At 36.8% G+C, this 27,567-nt stretch overlaps 5 protein-coding genes and 1 non-coding gene across 8 annotated transcripts; 3 read left to right on the top strand and 3 right to left on the bottom strand.

Annotated features, from left to right (window-relative positions):
• The first annotated feature begins 1,939 nt into the window (after positions 1-1,939).
• LOC132621545 (uncharacterized) lies at positions 1,940-6,417 on the top strand. 3 transcript variants are annotated; one of them, XM_060335863.1, is made up of 5 exons: positions 1,940-2,313; positions 2,456-2,557; positions 3,321-3,556; positions 3,666-4,245; positions 4,398-6,417. In XM_060335863.1, exons 3-5 carry the CDS (start codon positions 3,323-3,325, stop codon positions 6,008-6,010), a joined length of 2,427 nt encoding a protein of 808 aa, XP_060191846.1. In that variant the 5' UTR covers positions 1,940-2,313; positions 2,456-2,557; positions 3,321-3,322; the 3' UTR covers positions 6,011-6,417. The 3 variants fall into 3 exon arrangements, with proteins under 3 accessions (XP_060191846.1, XP_060191847.1, XP_060191845.1); XM_060335864.1 differs by lacking the exon at positions 2,456-2,557; XM_060335862.1 differs by lacking the exon at positions 1,940-2,313 and having other exon boundaries at positions 2,321-2,557.
• A 777-nt stretch (positions 6,418-7,194) lies between these two features.
• TRNAQ-UUG (transfer RNA glutamine (anticodon UUG)) lies at positions 7,195-7,266 on the bottom strand. The gene has a single exon. It is a non-coding gene; the product is annotated as a tRNA-Gln (tRNA).
• A 59-nt stretch (positions 7,267-7,325) lies between these two features.
• Positions 7,326-10,431, top strand: LOC132621175 (probable mitochondrial saccharopine dehydrogenase-like oxidoreductase At5g39410). The gene is made up of 2 exons (XM_060335340.1): positions 7,326-8,125; positions 9,503-10,431. Exons 1-2 carry the CDS (start codon positions 7,457-7,459, stop codon positions 10,187-10,189), a joined length of 1,356 nt encoding a protein of 451 aa, XP_060191323.1. The 5' UTR covers positions 7,326-7,456; the 3' UTR covers positions 10,190-10,431.
• Positions 10,432-10,653: 222 nt separating this feature from the next.
• LOC132621174 (UDP-glycosyltransferase 13-like) lies at positions 10,654-12,422 on the bottom strand. The gene has a single exon (XM_060335339.1). The coding sequence runs from the start codon at positions 12,025-12,027 to the stop codon at positions 10,654-10,656; it is 1,374 nt and encodes a 457-aa protein (XP_060191322.1). The 5' UTR covers positions 12,028-12,422.
• A 1,511-nt stretch (positions 12,423-13,933) lies between these two features.
• LOC132621172 (probable mitochondrial saccharopine dehydrogenase-like oxidoreductase At5g39410) lies at positions 13,934-21,138 on the top strand. The gene is made up of 4 exons (XM_060335337.1): positions 13,934-14,046; positions 14,902-15,830; positions 18,442-20,358; positions 21,079-21,138. The coding sequence occupies exons 2-3, from the start codon at positions 15,039-15,041 to the stop codon at positions 19,126-19,128; spliced, it is 1,479 nt and encodes a 492-aa protein (XP_060191320.1). The 5' UTR covers positions 13,934-14,046; positions 14,902-15,038; the 3' UTR covers positions 19,129-20,358; positions 21,079-21,138.
• LOC132621173 (UDP-glycosyltransferase 708C1-like) lies at positions 16,197-22,085 on the bottom strand. Its single transcript, XM_060335338.1, has 2 exons — positions 20,474-22,085; positions 16,197-16,336 (listed from the first exon to the last, which is right to left on the bottom strand). Exon 1 carries the CDS (start codon positions 21,848-21,850, stop codon positions 20,477-20,479), a length of 1,374 nt encoding a protein of 457 aa, XP_060191321.1. The 5' UTR covers positions 21,851-22,085; the 3' UTR covers positions 16,197-16,336; positions 20,474-20,476.
• Positions 22,086-27,567: the final 5,482 nt, after the last annotated feature.

Genomic DNA, 27,567 nt, shown 5'->3' with positions numbered 1-27,567 from the left:
CTTATATATATAGTAGTAAAGTAATATCATAATTGATCACCTTACTGACGAAAAACAAACTGTCTTAGAGCCACTTCAAGCACACAAAATATGTCCAAATTGAAAATTACTTAACATTCCTAATGACAGATCATGACGATTACTTCAATCAAGTTCATTTTTTATGTGAAAAAAGTCATTCTTTGATCGTTCGACCACTCAACTACTCAAAAGGATCCTGATTCAACGCAAATATGAGTTAGTCATCAACTTGTTTTCACTAACCAAGTGCGTTACTATCATTTTACTAAAGGCATTGATCGACTTAAAAAAAATATTTGTTGACATGTGCCCTTTAAATTTCAACACAAGAACAGCTTTTAAAATCTTTTAAATGTTGAATAATCAGCAAAACTGAGCCGAATTATTAATTAATGGAGAGAAACGAGACAGCCGATGCTTAGGGCCCATATTGTGATACATTCGAAACCAACTTACTAATTTTCTCAAAATAAAATTTTTAATTTAAAGTGTGCACTTTTCTTATTCTTCCATATGACTCAGTCTCAAGTTTCCTTGATTAGTTTACTTTCTAATTACTTCCTCCTTTCACTTTTAACTTTATCTCCCTTAAAAATTAATAAATAAAATATATAATTTACTATAATACTCATATTAATTGGTGTATAGTCTCATTGAACTTGAAGAATGATTAGAAGTAATTATTTAATATTATGAATAAACAGAAAAAAGAAATTATCTTATTTTGATATGCTAAAAGTGATAAGTAAAAGTATAAATTTATTTTTACTGAATGAGTAAAAGTAACGGAGCGGGTAATTTATTTTGTTAATACCTTTTTCCTTATGCTATTTTAAGCATAGAAAAAATTTTACTTCTGCTTCACCAATTCTTTCCATTTTCTTGGACGGAGAAAGTTGTAAAATTGAAGTTAATCACGACAAAGAGTATCTTCTCCCACGCGCCACAGTTCCACATGTCAGTTACACAGATTTTTCGACCCACTGCTGTCGTACACTTTGTACTATCAGTCAGTGAGAGCACAATCCAAACACTATTCCTGCGCGTGATCATTAATTTGGATGGAAACATCTTTATTGATGATAATGATGAGGTCACTTAAAGTTGCTTTTAGGAAACTGTTGAGGATTTTAAGACCTTTGCTATTGGAAGTTATACCACCCCCACCCCCACGCGCCTAATTTATGCGAAAAAAAATTAATTAATCTATTTTAAGAAAATATTATAATTTCTCATTTAGAAAATGATTTTTTTTATTTTACCTTAAATAAGATAATTTATAGTAACACGAATATATATAGCTTGTTTCAAATCAGATTTTAAAGATTGTTGTTCTTTTTTAAAACACCATCAGGACTACAGAAGAATATATAAAAAGATTAACTATACTTTTTTTCACCCTCTAAACTAATACTCGCAGTAATTTAAGTTGGAAAGAAGAAATGTTAACACGTTCAGTGCAGTTTAACTAATTATAATAGGTTATTGCTCTCTCCGCGAGTTACATATTATTGTAAGTCAAACTTAATTTGATAGCGTAAAAAATTTGTACACTATTAATGCACAAAACATAAATCCATAATAATAAAAATATAATCTTTTCTTTTAGCATTAATTAATACTTTTTCTGTCCCCATTTTATGTGGCACAGTTTGGACGGGAGTCAATCATTTTAAAATTGATCATGAATTCGTGCATTGAATCTTTATAAGTGTCTTTAAATAAAATTTACATATTTAAAAATTATATAAAAAATACTATAAGTCACAGTAATTGACAACTCAAAATATATAAAAAAATTACGATTAAAGATTTTTTTTTTTTGAATTGTCACATAAATTGAGACGCATGGGTTATATAACATTTGTTAGGTGTCAATAAAGAAATATGATAAATTATGTGGTACCCAACAAGCACGGAAGTTAGTAGAGAGAGGAGGGGCACAGAGAATCTAGAAAATGAGCTACAAATACCTATGTCTTTCGCTTCCTCAAAAGCCCAGAAAATCTTTTTATTAGGTGTCAATATTTTATTCATTTAGATACTTTGTTGTTATATAACTATCACAAGATAGCCACTTGGGTAAAGAAATGATTGAAAGGTGAAAGAAAAAATATAAGGGAATACCAAAGAGACTACATGTTGACATTTTTGAAGTCTTTGCTTTTTCCAAAGACTTCATTTTCTCTGTAGAGAGAGAAACAAAGAGAGAGAGAGAGATCTTAAGCTTATCTGGGATCTCTCTAACATGTACTAACTTCTTCTGATTGATCAGAGTGGACCAGCTGAAGGGTACTTTTTTTTAATTATATGTTTTTCTTAATTGAATTCTTAACTGTGGATATGATGCTTTTGTTTTAAGGTTTCTTCAGTGACAACACAAAGGTTGTTGTTTATTTTTTCTTTTTTTTGGGTTTCTTGGTTTTATTAAAAGGGAACTTCAGCTGGACACAGAATTCTCATACTTGTTTGTTCATCTGGGATTCTGAGACTAAAATTTTTCAACTAGTCAGAGGAGTTAGCAGAGATTTTTGAGGTAGTTTACAAATTTCTCTGTACTTTCTTTTAGTTCTCCTATGTTGTTTACTTGTTTTTTAGTTTTTGTCTATGTTTTTCTTTTGAGCTTTCATATTGGATTTGATCTTTATGTTTTGATTATTTGAAAGGAGGAAAATAGAAGAGAATTGGAAAATTGTACCAGAAGTTTTCTACTGATATTTCATATCTTTGTTGGTAAAGTTAAAAATGGAATTACTTTTTTCACGGGAAAATAAAAAAATTAATTTTTTTGACCGACCTCAAGATAGCCATAGATTGCATTGTCCTCATCTCCAGAAATTGAGTTATTTTGATGTTATTTACTGTAATTTTTAGGTTACCAAATTAGAATTACTATAGACAGTTACCTTGTAGGTCATTCAACCTGCAGGACAGTTTCAGCTGATAGAATCCTTGTTGCATTAGGTAGAAATAATAACAATATAATGCAGAAAATGCTGATAAATTTGGCTAATTCGTTCGCTTCTCTGTTTAGCCTTCCCTACTTTTTTTGAACATGGGAAATTCGAACTGCGATATACTCACTAAGCCATCAATTGGATTTTCTGCTTTCTTTATTGAGCTTGCCACTGTTAATAATCCCTTTGCATAATTGTAATAGACAATTTAGAGTTTAGTCTTTTTCGTGGTGTTTGGTCTTTTTGCTGTCTAGTTTAGAGTTCTTTAGTTTCTTTAGTCTGTTTCCTTGTGTTTCTTCTTTTTCCTGACCTAATAATTTTTCTACCCCTATATGATTGCAGAAATGGGAACTAAAATACAATGTAAGACGTATTTGCCAGATTTTTGCTCCATGAGTGATCTAAATAACAATGGAACTAACACCCCATGGCTCCTAAACCATGAAAATAAGTCGAGGAAAAGAAGTCAGTGCGCTGATTCAGTTTTGTCCCCGCAACCAGTTGATGCATATTTTGAATGTGACAAAGAAAAAATGAGGCAGACAATTCTGAAGCATGAAACAATTTTCAGGCATCAGGTATTGTGACTTTTATTTCACTCAAATTGTTTCATTTCTTCGAAGGGCTAAAACAAAGAGATTGTTTTTTTAACATTTTATGTGCTTTTGATGTGGTTTACCCATGCAGCTCCAAGAACTCCACCGGATATATGGAAGACAAAGAGATCTAATGAACAAACATCAAAGGAAAGAAATGATTAACCATCAAACGAAAACATTTCAGTCAAGTCCCTCGTTGTCTCATTTTCCTTCATTGGATTCTGTAGCTGGCTACCTATCAACAAAAAATGCTTCTAAGAACCAATCATCGTTTGATTTTATAAAGAACGATAGTAGGTCCATTCATTTCTCCTCCCAAGTCGCAAAAAGTTCAAAGGAGTGTGAATCTCACCAGCCTGGTATCACTTTGTTCCAGAGAAAAATGTCCGACTCTAGATTAGAATTTAATTCTTATCCTGATCTTGACAGAGACAATTCCTCAAAAAGAACTGATGAACTGGCTGACCTGAATAAACCTCTACCACTTGAAGAATCTCCTCCTTTGGTTCCGGATATCAATATAAGTAGCAGTACTTGCCTCGAGGATAACATCTATGATGAGGCGAAGTTCTCTGCAAAGTCAATCAAGGAAAGGATTGGTGGAATTTGCCTCAACCAGCCGCCTTGCAGGAATGGAGAAGAGCAGTTAACTTTTAGATCAAATGCTGGTAAGATTGTTTTCATGCCTTTTCTTTCAATACTTTAAGACAGTTGTGATAAGTGAGAATGCAAATGTTTTAATTTCTCCGATCTGTTGTGTCTAATGTTAATATCTTGCTATTGCCTTAAATTTTGATCTCATTCTTACTTCTTGTTACAGAGGAAAAACAACCAGATAATGGGTCTGCTGGAAGACTTGAAACTGCTGAAAATTTACCTAAAGCCTTTCAGTCATCACAAGGTCATGAACTGTTCAAGCACTCTCTCTTTAAGGAAACCAAGAATGAACACCAGAGGAGAAGGACAATTTTTGGCGTTGAAATTCGTGAAGATTATCAAATACAATCTGCCAGCTTTTCCAATTTGAAAACTTCCACCCATAAATCTCAACCACTTTCCCAGAGTTATACTGAACTTCTGCGAGACCTTGAGGCTTATCGGAAAACGCCTGTATCTGGGGATTTTCAGAGGAAGCAGGAAAACTCACAGGATACATTGCCTTGGTTAGTCGGGAAATCACAGGAAAGTGTAGAGCAGACTAAAGGAAGGGAAAACTGTTATCACTTAAATCTTAACTCCTTGCAGAATTATTCTCAGCAGTTTTTCAGAAGAGAAGACACATCATTCAACTCCTCTCAATCTATAGACCAGAGATGGGGAACCTTGTCATCGAGATCCACCAAAGATTCTGAGTGCCAGAAGATTGAAGTTAGTGACAGCACTAAAATAAGGACAATATTTGGTGTCCCAATTTTCAGTGCCTCCAATGAGTCGCATGCAGCAGATGAGACTGTTTCTAGGAAGAAGGTGGAAGCTAAGGATTTTGTTGAAGAAAAAGGACTAAATGGTCGCAGTTCTGGTTTAAGGTATCAGATTGATTTGAACTTGTCTTTAGATGAAGAAGAGGCACCATCAGCAGCTCCTCTTCCTCAGGCTGTGGTGAAGATTGCAACCCCTGAGAGAGACTTAAAGGCTCCAGCAGTCCTTGAATCTAAAACAGAATGTGGGAATTCTGAACAGACATTAGAAGAATCTAATAAGTCGAATGAAGAAGCCATGAGGGTTGCTGCTGAGTCTATAATTTCCATCTCAACTTCTGGTGTAAACGGAGAAACGAATGATGTGTTGCAAACTGAACCTAGTGATTGCCTCAATTGGTTTGCTGATTTGGTCTCCTCTCACTGTAGTGGCCAAGAATGCATTGCTAGAAAGATCATTTCAGGTACATTGTCCGAGTTTGATGAGGAATCCGTTCCCGATGGCTTTGATTACTTTGAGTTTATGACACTCAAGCTGGAAGATATGAAAGAAGAAGAGTATTCCTATAAAATGCCGACACTGGAGAGCCATAAAGACGAAGAAACAGTGGCCACTAGCTTATCAAAACGGCCTCGAAGAGGTCAAGCAAGAAGGGGCAGGCAACGGAAAGATTTCCAGAGGGACGTTCTTCCTGGTCTTATTTCCCTGTCGAGGTATGAGGTGAACAAGGATATTCTGGCATTTGAAGAGCTGTTTAAAGCTAGTGGGTTGTCTTGGCAGTCTAGCTTGTCGCATAGGAAAACCGGTAAGAGTGGTAGGGGAAGGAAGCGTTTAGCAAATGCTGATCCCTCCCCAACAATTCCTGCAGAGTGCACACCTCCAGTAATCCAGCCATGTTCTAGCGAGCTGGGGCTCGAGGAAAAAAGTCTGACGGGATGGGGAAAGAGAACAAGGCGCTTGCCTAGGCAGAGATATCTAAACAGTAATCTTGCTCTTCCTCTGAAGCAATGTTGATGTGTGAGTTCCACGTTGCAAACAAAAGCCTGATATTTGAGTGGAGAAGGATAAAGGGCGGACCCATTATCCATCAAGTTCTGAACTGTGTGCCAGCTGGCCCTCGGGGATTTTTCGTGATCAAAAAAATGTTGAGGAGGGGGGAGGGGGGTGGAATGCCGGGGTAGAACAATTTTAAAATCATGGACAAGCTGGTGTGGAATGAGCACCAAGGTTCTTTCAGCTTCCCTTAAGGTTATCTCATGACAATTAGAGCTTATTTTGTACATCCTGTGTAGAACTTAAATGTCACGTTCACTGCTTCGAGTACACTATTGTAAGACTATTAAATTAAATAATGCTACTTTTCCCCCCTTTACGGAGATCAATCTAATTGGAAATGAAATAGTTGGTCTATGTTGGAGAAACCTTCTTTCGTGTTTTTTCCCCCTAAATGCTAGGTTTTGGTAGTCCAGTGAGGTTTAGAAGATTGAAATTTCATGCTTCTTAGAAATCACACCTTAGCTTAATTGGTGGATCAAAATCACACCTTAGATTAATTGAAGATTAGATATACTTATTACAGTAACAAATAACCAAAATTAGAAAATAGTCATAATTCAGGGACCATAATTTCTTTTTTCTATATTTCTTGCATGCGCGTTCTTGATTAAGAAGTAAATAATGAGAGAAAAATTAGCCAGAAATATTAATGAAGTTACTTTTAAGATCACGCTACAAGGAGAAATATAGAGCAGTTTTATAAATTTGCAAGGTGGTACTCCCTCCGTCCCATAATAAGTGTCATCTTAGCCAAAAATAAGCATATTAAGAAGCTAATAATGCAATGTAAAGTTTACCAAATTGCCCCTATATAATAAAAATAAATTACTTCTACCTTTTGATTAGAGCATGCACGAGAAGTAAACCTTTTGACATTGGGAATCCAACAATACCAAGTTATCATGTGGCTTTTTTAATCATCATTTAAATGTTATTTTATTGTCTAAGGGTAGAATTGAAAAAAATAAGCTAATTTATGTCTTGATTTTCTAAAGTGACACTTATTATGGAACGGAGGGAGTAATTGATAGTGATGGAAGGTGAATCATGAAATGATTAGACGCTGAAATGCATGGCGTAATCAACTACCTCGCTTGAAAAGAAAAAAGAAAATGTAGAACATTATATGGCTTAAAAAAGTAAGGTCCTACCGGGAGTCGAACCCAGGTCGCTGGATTCAAAGTCCAGAGTGCTAACCACTACACCATAGAACCTGTTTGGTTAGTTCCAGATGAATATATAACAAAAAGACACGAATCACTGGATCTGGACATCTGGCAGTGAAGGCACACATTTCTAGTCCCCTTTTTCTCTTGTCACCTCCAAAGTCCACTCTCTGATCATTACCTCCATTAACGAAATCACAAAAACAATCCAACTAGTATTCAATTTCCGATCCAAAAAATGTCTCAAAACCTCAATTCAAGCCCAACTTACGACGTCATAATCTTAGGCGCCTCAGGTTTTACTGGCAAGTATGTCATTAGAGAAGCTCTCAAATTCCTCAACATCCCCTCTTCCCCCTTAAAGAACTTAGCCATAGCAGGCCGTAACACTACCAAACTTTCCCAAGCTCTCCAATGGGCTTCCAGCCCAAACCCACCAGTCCAAATCCCCATCCTCAGCGCTGACACAACCGACCCATCTTCCTTACGTCACCTCGCTTCCCAAACTAAGATAATCCTCAACTGTGTCGGCCCGTTTCGTCTTTATGGTGAGCCCGTTGTTGAGGCCTGTGTTGATTCGGGTTGTGATTACTTGGATATTTGTGGGGAACCTGAGTTTATGGAGAGAATGGAAGTTAATTACCATGATAAGGCTGTTGATAAGGGTTCTTTGGTAATTTCTGCTTGTGGGTTTGATTCTGTTCCAGCTGAATTGGGGTTGATGTTCAATTCGAGACAGTGGGTTTCCCCGGCTGTTCCTAATCGGGTTGAGGCATACCTTAGTTTAGAATCGGATAAGAGAATTGTTGGAAACTTCGCTACGTATGAATCAGCAGTGCTTGGTGTGGCTAATGCGGATAAATTAATGGAGCTAAGGCGGAGTAGACCAAAAAGGCCTCGTCCTGTGGTAAGTTCCCAAGCATAGTTTTCTATAAGTTAAAATAGAAAATGGAAGGGCTTTGGACAGTGTTACCTAGTACCTGTCGTTGGTGGGAGGTGTCAGGTATTACGTAGAATTAGTCGAGGTGCGTGGAAATTGGCTCAGACACTACGGTTATTACAAAACAAAAGGCATTCTCTATTTTGCCTCCCTGAAAAATTGCAGGTAAAGTCTTATAGTTTATATAGTCGTAAGGAACTCTCGAGGATTTAGATACATCGCTATCTTTTTTTTTTTGCGTTAGAGCTTTCAAAATTTTAAGTGAAGTTGATTGAATTGAATATAAGCATTCAATGCTAAAACTTAAAGGATTTAGATACAATCGCTATCCCAAACTACTAGAAACTTCTTTGAAAGCCATCACACAGCTCATGTAGGATAAATTGACAAATATAACTCGACCCCCTCTCATCTTCATGAATCCATCAGTCTACTTGCTACAGCCAACAACTATTTGATGCAGCAGTACTAACTGGTCCTGCGGTGGGCTGATTAAGTGGCTGGGAATGATGGTGGATAGGCTGCGGAAATGATGCAAAAAGAGAAGTGATTTTATCTTTGAAAAGATTGCATCAGTATTGAGCAAGAGTAATGGAATTAGACCTGAATACAGTGGAAGTGGAAATAAGGCAGGGACCTAGAAAAAAATAGGAGAAAAAGTGAAGGGAGTATGCTCCATCCTGGGAGGCTTGACACAAACTATTTTATTTTCACTACTCTTTTGTTTCACTGGAGGAATAATACAGTAGGTTAAGAAGCAATTGGTCTTTACAGCTTAGAAGTCATTTGGTTACTATTCTCAAAAAAAAAGAAAAGTCATTTGGTTACTATGTGTTTGAAGGTGTAAACTTTAATCAAAGTCCAAAGTCAATCATGTTAATTTGTTTTCCTCATTTTGCAAATTGTTTACATCATTATAAAAATGTATTTTACATGTGGAACTTTGAGAACCAATTTAACTCTTTCCATAAAATGTGTGTCGTAGTCAATATGTGATGAGTTGATGAGTATATGGTAGAAATTCATAACCTTATGATGTATAGCATGAATCCAAGTATGAGAGGGATTCGAGAACCTTATGGTTGGTTTCTGGTGGCATGAATGAGTAGATGAAGGGAATTCATAAACCTTAGATCGGCGTTGTTATTACTTTGAATACTTCAATAGAGATTCATTATTAGAGATGGGCGCTACTCAATACCTGCAATGTTTGCTAAATATTACATTGCACAAAGCCATACCTATGTACCATGCTGCTGTGGGGACAACATCTTTCAAATTACACATTAGATCTGTGAAACATATTATTTCTATCTCTCTTTAATATTTTCCTGTTTGTTTCAGATCCCTGGACCTCCTCCTCCTAAAGGTCCATTGATGGACCACCTAAAGGAAGTTGGTGTTTGGGCTGTGAAGTTACCATCAGCAGATGCCATTGTAGTCCGAAGAACACTTTCATGTTTGGTTGAAAATCCTCATGGTTTACTTGGTGTTAATGAAAGTAGTGAACAAGTTGAGAAAAGGGAGGCATTTTGGTCAAGCATAAAGCCAGCTCACTTTGGTGTGAAGATAGCTTCGAAATCTGTTTTAGGAGTTGTTCGTTTCATTACAGTTGGTGTGTTCATTGGTCTCTTTGGTAAAACTGGTATAGGGATGTGGCTGCTCTTGAAATTCCCATCATTGTTCAGTCTTGGATGGTTCAGGAAAAAAGGCCCAACTGAAGATGAAGTGGCAAGTGCTACCTTTAAGATGTGGTTTGTTGGACACGGGTTTAGTGATGTCAGTCTTGCATCAGAAGGAAACAGGAAACCTGATACGGAGATAATTACAAGAGTAATGGGACCTGAGATTGGTTATTTGACAACTCCAATCATTCTAGTCCAGTGTGCCCTCATTTTGCTCAAGGAACGAGACAATCTTCCAAAGGGAGGTGTTTTCCCACCTGGCATTGTGTTTGGTCCGACAGACCTCCAAGACAGGCTTCAACAGAATGGAATATCTTTTGATGTCATTTCAAAGAAGACTGTCTAACTAAATGGTCGTACAGTGCAGTTTTAGTTAATAGGGAAAAATACAAACTTCTGCCAAAGAGAGAATGAAACTAATTACTTTTGCTTTCATTTCATATTTTCTTCCGACTGTTTTCTTAAGTTCTGACATGCTTTCTGAATGCTTAAGGTGTTTCCTCAACATTGTTCTTTCCAGGACTAAATCCAGAATCCCCGGCCATCTTTCTTTTTAACATATTTATATAACTGGATAAGCTTTATTTAGTTTGACTATTTGTTATGTCTGTTAACCCCTGTTGATATCCGATATCAGGAGCTTCCAGTTTACATCTATAACCCTGCTATAGGTGGCTGCATTTGATTCTTATTCTGTTGCAATCTTTTGACTTGAACAACATGCAAGGTCCATTTATAATTTTTACAACCAAAGGAATAACTGAAAGGCAGTGTTGATAATTAGAAGCTTCCAGGAATTGTGTAGATACATCATTTTTGTTCTGCTATTAATGTTTCAATGAATTTCCTCAGCCTCTTCTCAGAGCTCCCTCCAATTTCATTGGCCTTCCTAGCTTGTTCCCTCACTTTCATAGCGTTAACCTTCATATTAACATCTCCCATCAAGTTTTTCACCATCTCTGCAATTTCCTCACCATTCACTAGATTTTCCTCACCCCAACCCCATTTTTTTACCCACCTCCCCAATCCTGCCTTCTGTACAACTTCTGCATTCAACTTTTGATCACCATGTTGTGGCCACGCTAGCATTGGCACTCCTAACCAAGCTGCATTCATCACTGAATCCCATTCACACTGGTTCACGAAAAGTCCAATGGATGAATGTTCCATAATAGCTTCCTCATTCTCCCCTGCTTTCACTATTTTCCCTTTCTTTTCCATCTCTGTATCTCCAAACAACTCTATAAGCTCTTCTTTTAGCACCCATAAAAACTTATATCCGCATATCTCCAGTCCTTGTCCTATTTCTCTTAGTTGTTGTGAAGAAATCGGCTCTCTAGTTCCAAAGTTGACATATACAACTGATTCAGCAGGTTGTTCGTCTAACCATGAACACTGATTGTCTCCTCCTAGCTTGTTATTTCCCACAGGACCAACAGGAAAAACAAGTGGAAGAGAATTGGTCACTCTTCCACCATCGAGGGCAGCAATCGTTTCTGGTTCAAACCAGTCAAATGTGTTCAGAAAGACGCCAGTCACTAGAGGGAGAGCTCGAGCATTTGGCAGCAAGTAGGTTTTCAATACATAATTTGTAGGTGAATCATCCAGCCACGAACGGGGTATGCTTGATTTTGGAACTGATCCTAAACCTGGAATCTCAAGATTGCCAGAAAGGTTTTTAAAAGCGGTAGGATCTTCGGATAATAGCAGAGGAAGGAATGCCACAATAGAGTAAAATTTAGCTGATGTTGTGGAGATAATGTAAAGAGGAATGTTGAGATTAGTAGCAATTTGCGAAAGACTAGAAGCAATGATAAAGTCGGAGACAATAGCAGAAACTGGTTCATTCAAAGAAGATACCAGAGGGCCGAGCTGGTGAAGTGAGTTACTAATCGCATCAATTTGCATGATGAATGAATCATTAATTGGAGAAGTTGAGGTATTCAAGGGAAGAATTTGAAAATCTAGTCGATTAATTTCTGGGTGATCGGCGAAAAAGCTGGAGATGAAGCTCGACTTTGTGGTAGATATTTCAAGTAGCATAGTGATGAAGGTGATTCTACATTTCTGTGAAGCTAACATGGAAGCTAGTCGGAAAAACGGAACCATTTGTCCCACTCCCAGACCACTAGGGAGAAATAATATGTGAACTGGCTTCGCAGAGTTGACATCAGAATTAGACATTTGATGGCTCTTCAAATGGATGAATTGAACAAGTTATTCTGCAGAAACAGAGTGATTAGAATGTTTTTAAAGATTAAGCCGATCACATTGTGTCGAATTCAGAGGAAAAGAGAAAAGTAGTTTAGTACAATTCTAATAGTAACAGTTTCAATTTTTATTTTTATTTTTAAAAAGCAGTTTAGTACAATTAGGTATTTGATCGCTTTCGTTTGCTTGTTTGGTAGTTTGAGGAACAGTAAAGGAATCGACTTCAGAATCTGAAATTATAAATGGCGATTGTGAAGGCTTCAGACTTTATGGGCAGCCTAGAACATAGCAAAAGACGTCTCTCGTATGCAGGGAAAAAAATCATAAATAAAATATATAACCCAAACACCAGGGGAGTCGGGAGTGGAGCCACATACACATACGGCTAAGGGCTCATCCGAACCATTCGAACTCTTATATTATTTTTGTACTTTTGTTGGACAAAAGCAAAATTTGTATTTAACGAGATATGAAACATAATATAATATTTTTCTATTCGGGCGGATTCTAATGGCAGCAATTTCACTGACCATCTTTGCTTTCTTCCATTTTTATTTCGGTTTGAAATATGGAATTGGTAAACAATATTCTATTGAGTGAGAATCGACGGAACGATTTCAGCAAGTGTTCACGCTAATAGAAAACTAATACTCCATTTCTTTCTTTCTTCGTTATATAGGTATACAAAACAAATACGTTATATACACATTTCAATTTGAGTTGGTTTCGCATGTTTATACATGATTTTAAAGAACATATACATCATATATACAGAGTATATGTAATGTTTATATATAGCTATACAGAATAAATTCATTATCTATACACCAATGATACAATGAAATTGGTAAACAATATTCTATTGAGTGAGAATCGAGGGAACGATTTCAGCAAGTGTTCATGTTAATAGAAACCTAATACTCCATTTCTTTCTTTCTTCGTTATATAGGTATACAAAAGAAATACGTTATATACACATTCCAATTTGAGTTGGTTTCGCATGTTTATACATGATTTTAAAGAACATATACATCATATATACAGAGTATATGTCATGTTTATATAAGCTATACAGAATAAATACATTATCTATACACCAATGATACAATGAGATATATCGGCTGCAAACTAGATGTATGGGCCATATATTTATATATAGCTATACAGAATAGATATATTATCTATACACTGATAATACAGTGGGCTACAACGCCTGCAAACTAGATGTGTGGGTCGTATACATGGGTTATTTCCCCTTTTAAGTACTTCACAATTGAGCAACTATACAAGTAACATTTATGCCTCTTATCTAGTGGAGAAGCCCCTTTGTTTAATTGATACCCTTTGCTGAAAAGTTATATTGTATAAATAGATAAAGTATGTATCTATATGTTGAATTTGTTGACTCCTTTGTGTATTTTTTTTAAAAATATTTTGACTTTTCTTTGAGAAATTTCTGAACCTGTCACTGCTCTTATCGTGTAGTATAAATTCTATCGTTTAAGCTATTGACACTATAAAAAAAATGGATAATTTGTGGAGGTTGAAAATTGCAATTCGTGGAGGTTTTAGCCTCTTCTAGCAACTAGCGGAGGCTAAAATCTCTGCGAATTGCAACTTTCAACCTCCGCATATTACCCTTTTTTTTGTAATGTGAAAGAAAATATATTTTATTTTGTTGACCCATAAAAAAAATTAAGGTGCTTGTTATATAAATGGAAAAAACGTTTTAGTACTGGATAATTTGATGAAAAAGCATCGCATTAATTGGCATTCATGTCACAACCATAAGCTTTGTCCCCGCTCCCTAGGCCAAATTAAATGTAGGAAATCATTGATCTTGTCACTCTTAAGGTCCTTCTCCCTATTTAAGCCCCAACTTGAGCTCACCTTTGAAGAGCCAAAACAATGAAGTCCTAGCTAGTGAAAATCACTAAAGAAGTAACCTTTGAAGGCTTGCTCTTGCTCGGTCCTCATTTGTCATTTACTGAGGTTCTTCTTCCATTCTATGTTACAATACAATGATCTTCCGTTTAATTTAATTATTTACGTATCTCATCTCAAGTATATTAAGGAATAACAAATTGCAAAATATGAAATATAATAAGTAGATATATGGATTTCCTGGTTCTGTTATATTATTTGATTCTGATAGCGTATATGTTTTTGCTTTTACCTTCTCACGCTCTATATTTCATGTTGGATTCCGTCATTACCATAAATCTTATTGCTACTATGTACTTTTAAACATATATAACGGCTTAGTTGGATGTAGGGTCATTACTTATAATAAAGAAATTATAATGCATCAAAAATTAGGAAATTAACAAAATTGAAAAGAAAAAAGAAAAAAAACTTTAACGTAAGACCGGCCATATCTCTTAAGATTGTTAGAAAAAATAGGAAACAAAAATGAAAAAGGAAAGATTTAACGTGATTTAATGTGTTATCTTTAGGGAGTTACAGCAAGCAACTCCTTCTGAGATCCAACAAAGCCTAGTTTATTACAAATTTTTCTTCTTACGCTATTTTAGAAGAATCCTTATAATTATAGAACTTTCTACGAGTTCTTATATTTATAGAACTTTTAGATGACTCTTCATAAAAAGTCAATACTCTTTTATGAACATACATATATATGTATATGTGTGTTCTTGAAACCTTCAAATATTACAAACTAATTTAACACCGTATCCGGAACTAGCTTAAATATTTCTTTTCTTTTGTTTTCATCTCTTCTTATTTACTCCAAAATGGAGTTTTGCGCCTGAATCTGGTAAAAAAATCACGTCAAAAATAGTACTATAATTTTTATTTTTTTTGACACCTCTACTTGCTGCAATGCAGGAGAAATAAACTTTGAGGGGTTCGGTGGTACTGCATTGAAGATTGGCGGGAAAGAAAAAACCACGTGAGGCATACGTGGGATTTTTGCCGTTAAAAATTTGACGGGAAGTTGGGCCTAACACGTACTTTATAAGAAGATGTGGACTATTAATAGTCTATATAAAAGAAATAAGATGATTTTGCCAAAGATAGTGGACTATTTTGGACATTATCTCAAAGACTCACACTATCCAACATGTTTTACGATTTCCAATCGGGCCATGTCACAAAACCTCAATTCAAGCCCAACTTACGACATCATAATCTTAGGCGCCTCAGGTTTTACTGGCAAGTATGTCATTAGAGAAGCTCTCAAATTCCTCAACATCCCCTCTTCCCCCTTAAAGAACTTAGCCATAGCAGGCCGTAACACTACCAAACTTTCGCGGGCCTTGCAATGGGCCTCCGGCCCAAATCCACCAGCCCAAATCCCCATCCTCAACGCTGACACATCCAACCCATCTTCACTCCGTTACCTCGCTTCCCAGGCTAAGATTATCCTTAACTGTGTCGGCCCATTTCGCCTTTACGGTGAGCCCGTTGTTAAGGCCTGTGTTGATTCGGGTTGTGATTACTTGGATATTAGTGGGGAGCCCGAGTTTATGGAGAGGATGGAAGTGAAGTACCATGATAAGGCTTTGGAAAATGGGTCGTTAGTTGTTTCGGCCTGTGGATTTGATTCTATTCCTGCTGAATTGGGCTGGATGTTCAACTCAAGACAGTGGCTGCCCCCTGCACTTATCAATCAGGTTGAGGCCTACATTAGTCTAGAATCGGACAAGAGAATTGTTGGAAACTTGGGCACTTACGAGTCAGCGGTGCTTAGTGTGGCTAACGCGGACAAATTACAGGAACTAAGGCGCTCCAGGCCCAAGAGGCCTCGTCCTATGGTAAGATCCTATCACCTTTGCTCTTTACACTTTGTTTGGATGGTTGTTACGTATTGTTCCATAATGCATCGTATTATATTGTGTTGTATTGTATTGTCCTGTATTGTTTTGATGAACACAGCGTTTAGATAGATTGCATTTTTCCCATCGTTACATAATGTTAGACATCAACAATTTGAAGGACAAATCTACAAGGAAAGTAGGGTACAACGTAGAGCTATTATAAAAATATATGACAAATGATAAAATATGATTATTAGATAATAAGTAAAGACAAAATGAGAAAATAAATAAGGTAACGATGCAATAACACCAAATCGGTTGTTACATAAAATGAGACTTTTCGTCGTTACGTAACATGGACTTATTAATACGATACAATAAAATTAAAATAACAATCAAAACAAACATTGTATTTAAACTCACAGCACAATACAATACAGTAGGTAACAACCATCCAAACAACCTTTAGTACTGGTTACTTTCCATTTCATGGCTCTGTAAAACTGCAATCACGGTAAAATGGAAGGCTGGTTAGTCAGCAACATAAAATGACTTGTATACTCGTGTCGATCAATGTGTATGAAGATATATTCAAACTTTTTAAGGAGGTTAGATTGGAAAGAATTCAACATAGAATCCAAATCCAAAAACTTTAAGACCTTTATAAGCCTCTTTGAGAGCCATTACACAGCTCATGCACGTCCAACATGACTCAACAGCTTCCTTCAAGTGTAACCCGATTTTGGGGCTACGTGCTTCAAAAGGGGATTACAAGTGTAAGAATAGACTTACCAAATGTTGACTCCAATGGCAGAGCCAGGAAATCTACTAAGGGGTGTCAAACTCTTAAAAAGTAAACACATGTAGAAATAAGGGAAGTCAACATATAGTATTTATACATAAAACTAAACTTTTGACCGATCTAAACAGTGTAATTTTCCGCCGAAGGGATGTTAATTGACACCCTTAGCATAAGGTGGCTCCGCCACTGGTTGACTCTGATACCATATCAAAGAATCTAAACATCCAATTCAAAAGTTTAAGGCCATGGGTGGAGTACCCCATGATTTTTTTGAACTCCTTTGAAAGTCCTTAAACAACTCATGTGGGACAAATGTAACTCAACACTTATGTGTTAATCACAAATTTAGATATGGCTTGCTCTAATCCTGCATTTCTGCCAACTATTGCATTCTTTTTGTTGTAAAATTTTTTAGGTAATTTGAAATGGTTGACTCCATAGCATGAGCCAGAAGAAACAGAAACAGATGAACCGGGAGTGTGCTTTTAAGCAAGCAATATATCCCTCTGATTTTAACCGATTGGCACTTAAATCTTGTTTAATGGGACAAGGGATATTATAAGCTGAATCGTAATTTGTGAGTGGTATTAAACTGCAATTCCTGCTGTGAGAATTTCCCTTTTCATGCTTTACCCTTTCTCTTCTCTATTCCTTCATCTACGAAGGCATGCACAGATAAATACTTTTACAACAAGTAGTTCCATCACTCTACTTTCAACGGCCAACAATTATATGATGCAATAGTACTATCTAGTCCTGTGGTTGGCTGATCAAGTGGCCGGGAATGATAGTAGATAGGCTCCTCAGAGGATGCTAAGTGAGAACTGCTTTTGTCTTTGAAAAGATTGCATCTATAACGAGAAAGAGTATTTAGATGTTAATGCAGTGGAAAGAGATTTTAAGAAAAAAGAATAGGAGAAGAAGTGAAGGAGTGTGCTCTATCCACGGAAGGCTCAGTTCTATTACACACGTCAAATCCTTGCATAACTATTCTTTCTTCACTACTCTTTTCTTTCACTGGAGAAATGTTGTATGTTACCCGCAAGGGTGGCTCAGTTGGTTGAGCATGGGGCTTTCATAACGGAGGTCTCAGGTTCGAAACCGCCAGCCTACGACAACAGGGGATTTGCCTTCTGGGTCGAGCTCGTCGCACCGGGCTTGCCTAGTGCGGGTTACCTCTCCTATGTGGTTTGCGAGCTATTGCACAGGAGCTGGGTTTACCCTGTGCGCACCCGAAGGGTAGCGGCTGTGGGTTCCCATGCCATCAAAAAAAAAAAATGTTGTATGTTAACAACCAATTGATCTTTAAAGCTTAGAAGTCGACTAGTCATTATGTCGACTAGTCATTATGAGTTTGAAGGTGTAAGCTTTAGTCAATGTCCACAGTCAATTATTTAAGGCCGTTTTCTCATTTTGCAGAATGTTTACGGTGTTATACAAATGTATTTTACATTTGGAACTTTGAGAATCCAATTTGACGTTGATGGGTAGATGGCGGGGATTTATAAATTTATTGATAGATAGCATGAGTGCATGTATGATAGGGATTCATAAACTTATGGCTGATTTCTGGTGGAATGAATGATTAGATGATAGGAATTCATAAACCAAATGATAGAGATTCATTCTTAGATGGACTCTCTATATTGATCCTTGCATTATTTGATAGGTATTACAATGCACAAAGCCATACACATATACCATGCAGCTGTGGAAACAGCATTGTTCATGTTTTCCGAAAATGACACATCAGATCTTGAGACATACTATTTCTCTCACTCTCCAATATTTTCCCGTTTCTTTCAGATTCCTGGTACTTCTCCTAGAGGTCCATTGGTAAACCACCTTAATGAAGTTGGGCTTTGGGCTGTAAAATTACCATCAGCAGATGCAACTGTAGTCCGGAGAACACTTTCATGTTTGGCTGAGGATCCTCGTGGTTTATCTGGTGTTAATGAAATCACTGAACAGATTGAGAAGAGGGAGGCATTTTGGTCTAGCATAAAGCCAGCTCACTTTGGTATGAAGATAGGTTCGAATTCTCTGTTAGGTGTTGTTCGTTTCATTACAGTTGGCAAGTTCATTGCTCTCTTTGGAAAAACTGGTATAGGCAGGTGGCTGCTCTTGAACTTCCCTTCAGTGTTCAGTCTTGGATTTTTCAGAAAAAAAGGTCCATCCGAGGATGAAGTGGCCAGTGCTATCTTTAAGATGTGGTTTGTCGGACACGGGTTTACTGATGGCAGTCTTGCGTCACAAGGGAACAGGAAACCTGATATGCAGATAATTACAAGAGTAATGGGACCTGAGATTGGTTATTTGACAACTCCAATCATTCTAGTCCAGTGTGCCCTCACTTTGCTCCAGGAACGAGACAATCTTCCAAAGGGAGGTGTTTTCCCTCCTGGGATTGTATTTGGCCCGACACACCTCCAAGATAGGCTTCAACAGAATGGAATATCTTTTGATGTTATTTCAAAGAGAACTGTTAACTGAATGGTAGTTCAGAGTTTAAGCCAAAGCTATTTGGATTCTGCCGAAAAATGAAAGTAGCCTTTGTCATTAACTGAGGTTCTTCTTCTATTTATATTAGACTACGTACAATCTTCAGTTCAGTCCAATTTTTTTGTATCTCATCTCATCATGTATATTATATTGAGGAATAACAAATTGAAAAAAGTGAAATAAGTATGTATTTGGAGTTCCCAGTTTTGTTATTTGATTCTAATAACATATATGTGTTCGCTTCTACATTCTCATGCTCTGCATTGCATGTTGGATTCCATCCTTTGCATAATTGTTTTCATCTCTTCTTATTTACTGCCAAATGGAGTTTTGCGCCTTGTTCTTGTAAAAAAGCATTTTAAACTTTCATTCACTTGTTCCTTATGCTGCCCGTAAATTATGCTTTAACTAAGGAGAGTCAGTTTAGGTGAAGAGAAAAGAGAATATCTGTAGTCCTGACATGTTGCAGTAGTTTTAATCCCTGTAGTCTGTTGTGGAATAGATACTAGTGAAAGATATCTTCATTGCTGAAATGACCTAGGAAAAAGAACAAATAGATAGTACTCCACTAAATTATTGGAATATTTTTTTTGTGGTTATGACTTTTAACTTCTTTTAAATTAATATTTGTGACACAGGTCCAAAAGTGGAAAGTTTCTTTATTATTTAGTTTCATATCCTCTTTTTTTTCCCTTCATTTTAGTTCAAATTTTTATCGTTTTGGATGCCTTAACTAAACTTAGAACACCAATTTAGACTAGACAAGAAATCTTGTTCATCACGGATCTCGGCGGATACCTAACACCTTACGCTCGATTTAGAAGAACCTTCGAATAAATGTTAGTTGCCGATTTTAAAACAACTAGAATCCTCAAGAGTTACCAAATTATCACACATTTTTAATCTCTACCCTTATTCCAAATTTTAGTGTTTACTGTTATGAGAAAAAAGAGGGTGCGACATATGTATGAAGGAGGCTCGCATCAATTATTTTCTTGCTAAGTGAAACCCATTGACTTGTTGAAAAAAAAAAAAAGATTTGACTTCAAATTTCTAAGTGATTTTGCCATTGCCTATTTAACTTGTGATGCTAAATTCTCTGTCCTTTTCATGTCGGCATAAATGCACTGCAGTATAGGAGGAATTTTGATTTTGAAGGATTCTGTGTGCTACTGCATTAAAGTTTGGCGGGAAAGAAAAAATCACATGAGGCGTATATGGGTAATATTAAGTAAACAATTTGATAATCTTGATTGGACTTGGCAATCAATCTTATTAACTTTGTAAATTACTACTTCTTGTAAGAACAGGAAAAACTCATGAGGTGAGATCAGACCTTTCAAACTTTGAGCGTCAGCATTTCAATTATTTGTCCAAGAACTTTTTCTGATGTACCACCAATTTCCCAAGCCTGTATAGCCTCTTCGCCGACCTTCTGAGCCATTGACCTCAACTTGTGATCTTGCATTAAGTCTTCAATCTTCTCCTCAATCTCTTCCGACTTTACTAATCTCTCGCCCAGCCAACCCCAATTTTTTGGCCACAACCCCAACCCTGCCTTTTCCACCACTTCCGCGTTAAACCTTTGGTCCCCGTTTAGTGTCCAAGCCAGCATGGGCATTCCTCTCTGAGCTGCTTCCATTACAGAATTCCATCCACAGTGACTAAAGAATCCTCCTATGGCGGGATGTGCCAAAATATCTTCCTGTTTCACCCATTCTTTAACAACCATTCCCTGTCTTTTCTCTTTAATTCTCCCTAAGAGTGAACTTCCTAGTAATTCTTCTAGTCCTGTTTCTTCTACTTTGTCCACTTTGACGGATTTTAATACCCAAAGGAACTTTTGCGTGGTCTTCAACAACCCTTCTCCTAGTTCTTTTATTTGGTCCTTTGACATTGCTGTTCTGCTTCCAAAGCTAACATATACAACTGATTTGGTAGGTTGTTCATCTAACCAAGAAAGAGAACAGCATTTTCCATCGTCCTCATAAGGCTTGAAAGGTCCAATGGGTAGAAATTGTGGAAGAGTAATACTGGTATTGCCACTGTTGAGGGCTTCAATTGTCTCTGACTCGAACCAACGGAACGTGTTGGAAACAATACCTTTAACTTTCGAGATAGCTCGACTGTTTGAGATCAATTGGGTGGTGAAGAGATTCTCTGGGTTGAACAAAGGAGGAGGAATATTCGATATTGAAAATGGGGGTAAACCAGGAAGCTGCAGTTTCTTATTACTGTATTTGGAATGGTCTTCAAGTGTCAAGTGAGGTAGGTGGCTAATAAGAGAAAAGAATCTAGCAGAAGTTGTACTTAAGATGTAGTAAGATATGGACAGTGACGGGTCATCAGAAAGCTGATCAACACATGTTGCAGCAGCAATGTCAAGAAAAAGAGCGGAGATGGGTGGGGATAAAGAAGATAGAAGAGGAGGAAGAAGATGAACAGAGCGAATAATAGCTTCAAACTGAAGGAAAAAGGGATCATGGTGAGGATTCGATGGATGAATTGGAAGGACATGAAAATCCAGGCGTTGAATATGTGGATGAGCGGTAAAGAAGCTATTCAAATGGTTAGATTCAGCGGATGAGACAGCAGGCTGGGCAGTGAGTAAAGTGACCTTGCAATTACGAGAAGCTAACATGGAAGCGAGGCGAAGAAATGGCATCAAATGCCCCATTCCAGCACTTGGAAGCAGCGCAACATGAGTTTCCATCGTTCAAAATCTAACTATTGAAGTTGTTCTGAGTCTCGGTTAAGAATGGCGATGATATATGTTTCTGAATTCCTGGAATCCACCAACATTTCTGTTTGTCGGAGAAGGCTGGACTATCAGCCTTACATTCTACCTAACATAGTTTCTGTTTGTTGGAGAAGGCTGGACTATCAGCCTTACATAGTTTCTGTTTGTTGGAGAAGGCTGGACTATCAGCCTTACATTCTACCTAACATAGTTTCTGTTTGTTGGAGAAGGCTGGACTATCAGCCTTACATTCTACCTTATATAGTAACACCTAGTGGTCCAAGACTTGCTTGCATTTAATACCTATGCTATACTTATTTTGGCAGAACCCAGGTCCTGCACGTGGCTGTTCATTGTGCTAGTTAGGTTGATTGATAAAGTCGTATTTCCTTTCGTTTCTTTTACCTATGGTACGTAATAGAATTCTTTAAAGAAATTCACTGTAGTATCTGTATCACCTCTTTAAACCTTTGAGTTTATGTTCGAATTCTTTAACATGATATGACATGAACTAATATCTTTGTTCCTACACGTGTACAACTGCTCTCACTGGTAGAATAGATAATAGCAGGCATTCTGGAATTAATTGAGGTGTGCACAAGATGGTATGGATGCCGCAGTTATTAAAGAAGAAACTGCTCTCAAACTCGCGAGTAAAATTCAAAATTGAGAGCACGAGCACTGTTGCTTTCTATGACTTACCCGCATCGTTTGTGCAATTTTAAAAGATAATTGGCATGATTCCAGCTATTGTTTCAAATTTTTTGGTTGATTAATGCACATATTCTTGCATACATCTACTAAAATGAAATTTCGATTACATAATCTTGTGAATTTTTTTAAAATTATTGTAAGGGAAATGCTAATGCAAATATTTAACTACCATACAATTATATTACGATACCAAGAGCTATGATCAATGTGTTCTAGTCACCTCTCCCAGAAAAATAGAGTAGAGTGTCAAACATAATTTTAAGGTGACTAAATACTTGAATGAATATACACTTATTTTTTTTGTTAAACACAGAGATAAATAGAAAAAAGAAAAGCATAATGTAACAGAACAGCAGTTGATTCTCACACGTGTGATGTTGCTGTTCAATTTTGGACATTTTACCATTAAGCTGTCAGAAATAGGGGTGGGCATGGTATGGTAAATATCAATTACCATACCGAAACTAAAATTGTTTATACCGCGGTTTCGGGATAATGGTATTTGGTATGCATTTTAAAAAAAATTGATATACGGTACAGTATTCGGTATTCATAAAGAAAATACCGAAATACCGAATACCATACCAAAGTATATAGTTATATATAATTCATATATCTTAGTATTATAATACTAACAAATATATAAACTAGTATTATTAGAAACTAATTGTTTAAACGTTAGAACTTTGACAACTCTATCTTGATTTAAATATTTTTAGTTTAATTGATTTGTGAAGGGGATTACTTGTATTTTCTTTTGAATATTTTTACATGTGTAAGGTGTTAGTACAATATAATTAAGACGTTTCTTAAGTCGTGGAAGTCATAATTTTCTATGCTATGAGTATATATAAGTCGAAGTCGAACAAACTATGGTACTGATTTACCGTACCATAAAATACCGGAACCGAACTTACAAATATCGAACCATACCGAATAGATTTAGTATGATAATGGTATAGTATTTTTAGAAATCTAAAATCGAAATTACCGTACCGAAGTTTCAAATACTGTACCATGCCCACCCCTAGCCAGAAATGTACTACGAGCTCGTTTGGATTGGCTTATAAGTTGGTCAAACCATTTTATAAGCCATTTTTAACTTATTTTGGTGTTTGGTATAAGTTAAAAAGTGCTCAAAACAAGCCAAAACTAAGAAGTTGCTCAACTCCCAACTTATTTTTTTGGGCTTAAAAGCCATTTTAGTTTGACCAACAACTTTACCCTTTTATGTCTTATATTTTCTATTAATTCCAATACTATCCTTACTTCTAAAAGCCCTTTTAACGCTTTTATTCAAACACGAAACTGCTTATTTATAAAAGGGAAAAGGGTCAAATTTACCCCTAATACTTTAAACTTTTCATCCCTGCCCCTACTATTATCAAACTTTGCAAAAATATCCCTAGCCCTAACGGCATGTTGACTGGCTGCCCAGGTGGCTTGCCATGTCAACTGTTGACACCCAATTTTGTCCCGCCTTTCCTACAAAATATCTACTTACGCTTCTAGTATTTTTTGTGCAATTTTTTTAAAAATAATTATTTATATTTTTACTATAATTATTAGCTTTTATTAATACTGGCGTTCATTATCCTGTTGCGGTCACTATTGTTATTATCTTTATTTTATTACTGTTACTAATACTACTACTACTACTACTATTATTATTATTATTATTATTATTATTATTATTATTATTATTATTATTATTATTATTATTATTACTGTTATTTTGTCACCGACATTATTATAATTCGCGTTATAATCATTTCAGCATTTTTACCACCATATGCACACACATCGCATTTATTTTCGCACTGTTAAATAATATCTTTTATTTACTATTGAACTTTTAAAAAATATTTTGCACGACTATCACAATGTCATATAATTTTATTATCTGAGCACTAATAATTACATATTTTATATTAGGTAATATTTTAGTCCATATTAATTCAGTCCATAATTAAATCCTACAACCATTTGGGCTAAAAGCCTAATTCGTTAAAGCCAGCCCAATTCAAATACCTAGCCCACATTTTTTAAATCCGCCCAGCCCATTACCCATTAAACCCGACCCGGCCCAACTTATTAAACAAATGAAACCCTTAGGTTTCTTTTCTCCTTCAGCCGTTTCCCTCCCTCTCTCTTCTCCCTTCTCCTTCTCTCTCCCTTCCCTTCCATTTTTTGCAAACCCTAATCACTCTTTAACCATGGACAGTTTGACCACCCCCATCCCGTGCAAAATTTGTTTGTTTCGAATCCTAGTAGACGCACCCCTTTTCTCTTTCCTTCGACGTTTTTAGCAAACTCACAGGGCCTTTCGTGGTAACAGGCCATGCGTGGCCATTTGAGGGAAGAAATTTGTTACACCTCGGAAAATTTTCCGTGAGTCTACAATGAATAGATCAACGAAGGGTATGAGTGTGCGGTGTTTTACTAAGTAGGGAATGACGATTCATGAATTTTTGGAAATAAGAAAGTTGCAGAAATTCATTTCAGTCCAGTGGTCGTAAAGCACAATACGGCCCGTAAAGTGATTTACGGACCGTAAAATGCGATCGTCCTCCAACACTCCAAGAAATTCAACTTTCTGTTAAATGTTGAAATGGTAAAACACGACCCAGAATACGGACCGTAAATCAAAATACGGCCCGTAAACCTCGATCTTAAATCACCATGATGACAGCCAACCCTTCTGTTTTTGATATGCTTAAATAAGGCCATGAAGGACGGACCGTAAACCAGTATACGACCCGTAAACTGTGGTTCACGACCACTGTACACCCCGACTGTTGATCATTAAAAATCAGACTTTGAGTTAGTAAAAGGGACCCAAGCCTCATTTTATTTCATTTTCTCATCTACACAACTCAAGAGCTTTCTAGAGAATTCTCCAAACACTTCATCTACAAGAAGGACCAAGGGAAATTAAGATCAACAACATCAAATTCATGAATCAAAGTCTATGAAACTCAAGTGAAGTTCATCCAAACCAAGAGATCCCAAAGGAGGTGAAGTAGGGTTTTGGTGAAAGAGGAGAGGCTTCACTCCAGGATTGTTCCACCAACCTCTAAGGTAAGTTTGATGACTTTTCCATGATGACTAAAGTATTTATGATGAAACACTTGGATTATGAGAGGGTGTAATAAATGGGTCATAAAATGTGAATAGTGTTATAATTGAATGATAGTGGGATTGAATCATGAATGTTGATGTGTTGTGAGTATAAAGATGTTATAAATGACGTGTAGACCATGAAATGGGTGTGTGGTATGAGAAAACATGATAATAAGCTAGAACCCATGAATGTGGAAATTTGGAGAAAAATGGTGAATTTTGCTCCATGTATATAAATGACGATTGTTGATTACAATATTGTGAGTGTTGTTGTGAGAGTTTGGGAATTGAGATTGGACACGGGAAAAGTAGTACAAACAAAGGAAATGCTGCTCAATTTTTCCTAGAAATAACGATGCGTTCCTATAGTCGGTTAACTAACGTAATGTGCATTCTCTCGTGAAGGTAGCAACGTGATATTGAAGGGGATCAAGTGAACGATAGCTTAACTAAGCGACAAATGTATGTGAGGCTAGTCCTTTTCTTTCTATGGCATGAATCCCATAATATGATTCTTCTCCCTTTCCATGATTCTCCTATATCCCGGAGAGCCAAGAGCCTAAGATTATGAATAGCTATATGAGTCAAGAGATATGATATGATGTTCTTATAAAGTAAATGATGTTGTTCCTTGTATACACTCACCTTATATACTAATCCTTTCAAGGTGAGGCAGCATGTTCATATATGTTCATAATGGAATCGAGGGTTCACGACCTTACGTCACCTCGATAGAATGCAGTTGTTCTAGTCTTTATGCATGTACGATGAAAAGTATATTTTGATAAGCATATTATTATAAGTATTTTATGATGAGCATGTCATGATTGCATCACACCGGGCCTAGTTGGTCGGGCAGTCACCGCGAAAGCGGGCAGCTATACGATACACCATGGCCAGTTGGCATGGGCAGACACCACTAGTGGGCGGCATGAGATGGTACCCCGGACGCGGGATGCCTGGACGCGGGCTAATGTTATTGATTATTACACCGTTCCGACATGGACGGGCAGCTTACATATTATGCATATGTGATATGATGATGAGTATGAGTAAGATAGCATGCATTACTTCTCTTATGATGGTCATTCAGATCCAGATGTTCCATATTGATGTTCTCATTATATTATTGTTGCCTTTCTTCATTGTTTATGCCTCTCATACTCAGTACAATATTCGTACTGATGTCCGTTTTCTTTGGACGCTGTGTCCATGCCTACAGGTAGACAGGGAGGTGAGCTTGATCCAGATCCTTAGTAGCTGCCAGCTGATTGAGAGCACTCCATTGTTCGGAGGTGCTTATGATTCCTCTTTTGGTATATATGCATATTTTGGGCACGACGGAGTCTTGTTCCGTCTATATGTATACAGTCTGTCAGTAGAGGCTCGTAGATACGCAGTGTGGGTTAGATGGTCTCACAAGATGTTATTATATGTGTATATTATTTTGATGGCCGAGAGGCAAATGTATATAAAGCATTTATATTTCTATCTAAAATATGTTTTCCCTATAATTTGTGTATGAAGTTGATAAAAAAGGGCCTTAAGTGAGTAAGATGAGTGGTAGAGTGAGTGGTGCTCGGTGGCTAGCCCCGGGTACCCGTCGCGGCCCCTAGTTGGGTCGTGACAAAATTAATGCCTTCGTCCTTCCTCGTCAGTGTTTCAACCGTTGACAAGTTTAAATTTTTTGTTTGCTTCCTTTCTCATCTGCTTCGGTCTGAAACCCTTTTAATAGGTTTCGTCGATTTGTGAGGTAAAATTTCTTTCTTATCAGCTGCTTTTTCGTTTTTCGAGGACTGATTTTAATTGTTTTTGTCTCTTCATCTTTGGTTTCTGGTCAAGGGCAGAAAAGC

Source organism: Lycium barbarum, chromosome 12 (assembly GCF_019175385.1).
Source record: "Lycium barbarum isolate Lr01 chromosome 12, ASM1917538v2, whole genome shotgun sequence".
NCBI lineage: Eukaryota > Viridiplantae > Streptophyta > Magnoliopsida > Solanales > Solanaceae > Lycium > Lycium barbarum.
The sequence above is the reverse complement of the archived record's forward strand: the minus strand, read 5'-3'. Positions and strand labels throughout refer to the sequence as shown.

Bases quoted from the DNA above. Each gene is read 5' to 3' on its own strand.
- LOC132621172 (XM_060335337.1), top strand. From the start codon at position 15,039: ATGTGGACTATTAATAGTCTATATAAAAGAAATAAGATGATTTTGCCA. The intron at 15,831-18,441 runs GTAAGATCCTAT...CGTTTCTTTCAG, and splicing joins CCAAGAGGCCTCGTCCTATG to ATTCCTGGTACTTCTCCTAG.
- LOC132621545 (XM_060335864.1), top strand. From the start codon at position 3,323: ATGGGAACTAAAATACAATGTAAGACGTATTTGCCAGATTTTTGCTCC. The intron at 3,557-3,665 runs GTATTGTGACTT...TTACCCATGCAG, and splicing joins AAACAATTTTCAGGCATCAG to CTCCAAGAACTCCACCGGAT. The intron at 4,246-4,397 runs GTAAGATTGTTT...TTCTTGTTACAG, and splicing joins AACTTTTAGATCAAATGCTG to AGGAAAAACAACCAGATAAT.
- LOC132621173 (XM_060335338.1), bottom strand. From the start codon at position 21,850: ATGGAAACTCATGTTGCGCTGCTTCCAAGTGCTGGAATGGGGCATTTG.
- LOC132621174 (XM_060335339.1), bottom strand. From the start codon at position 12,027: ATGTCTAATTCTGATGTCAACTCTGCGAAGCCAGTTCACATATTATTT.
- LOC132621175 (XM_060335340.1), top strand. From the start codon at position 7,457: ATGTCTCAAAACCTCAATTCAAGCCCAACTTACGACGTCATAATCTTA. The intron at 8,126-9,502 runs GTAAGTTCCCAA...TGTTTGTTTCAG, and splicing joins CAAAAAGGCCTCGTCCTGTG to ATCCCTGGACCTCCTCCTCC.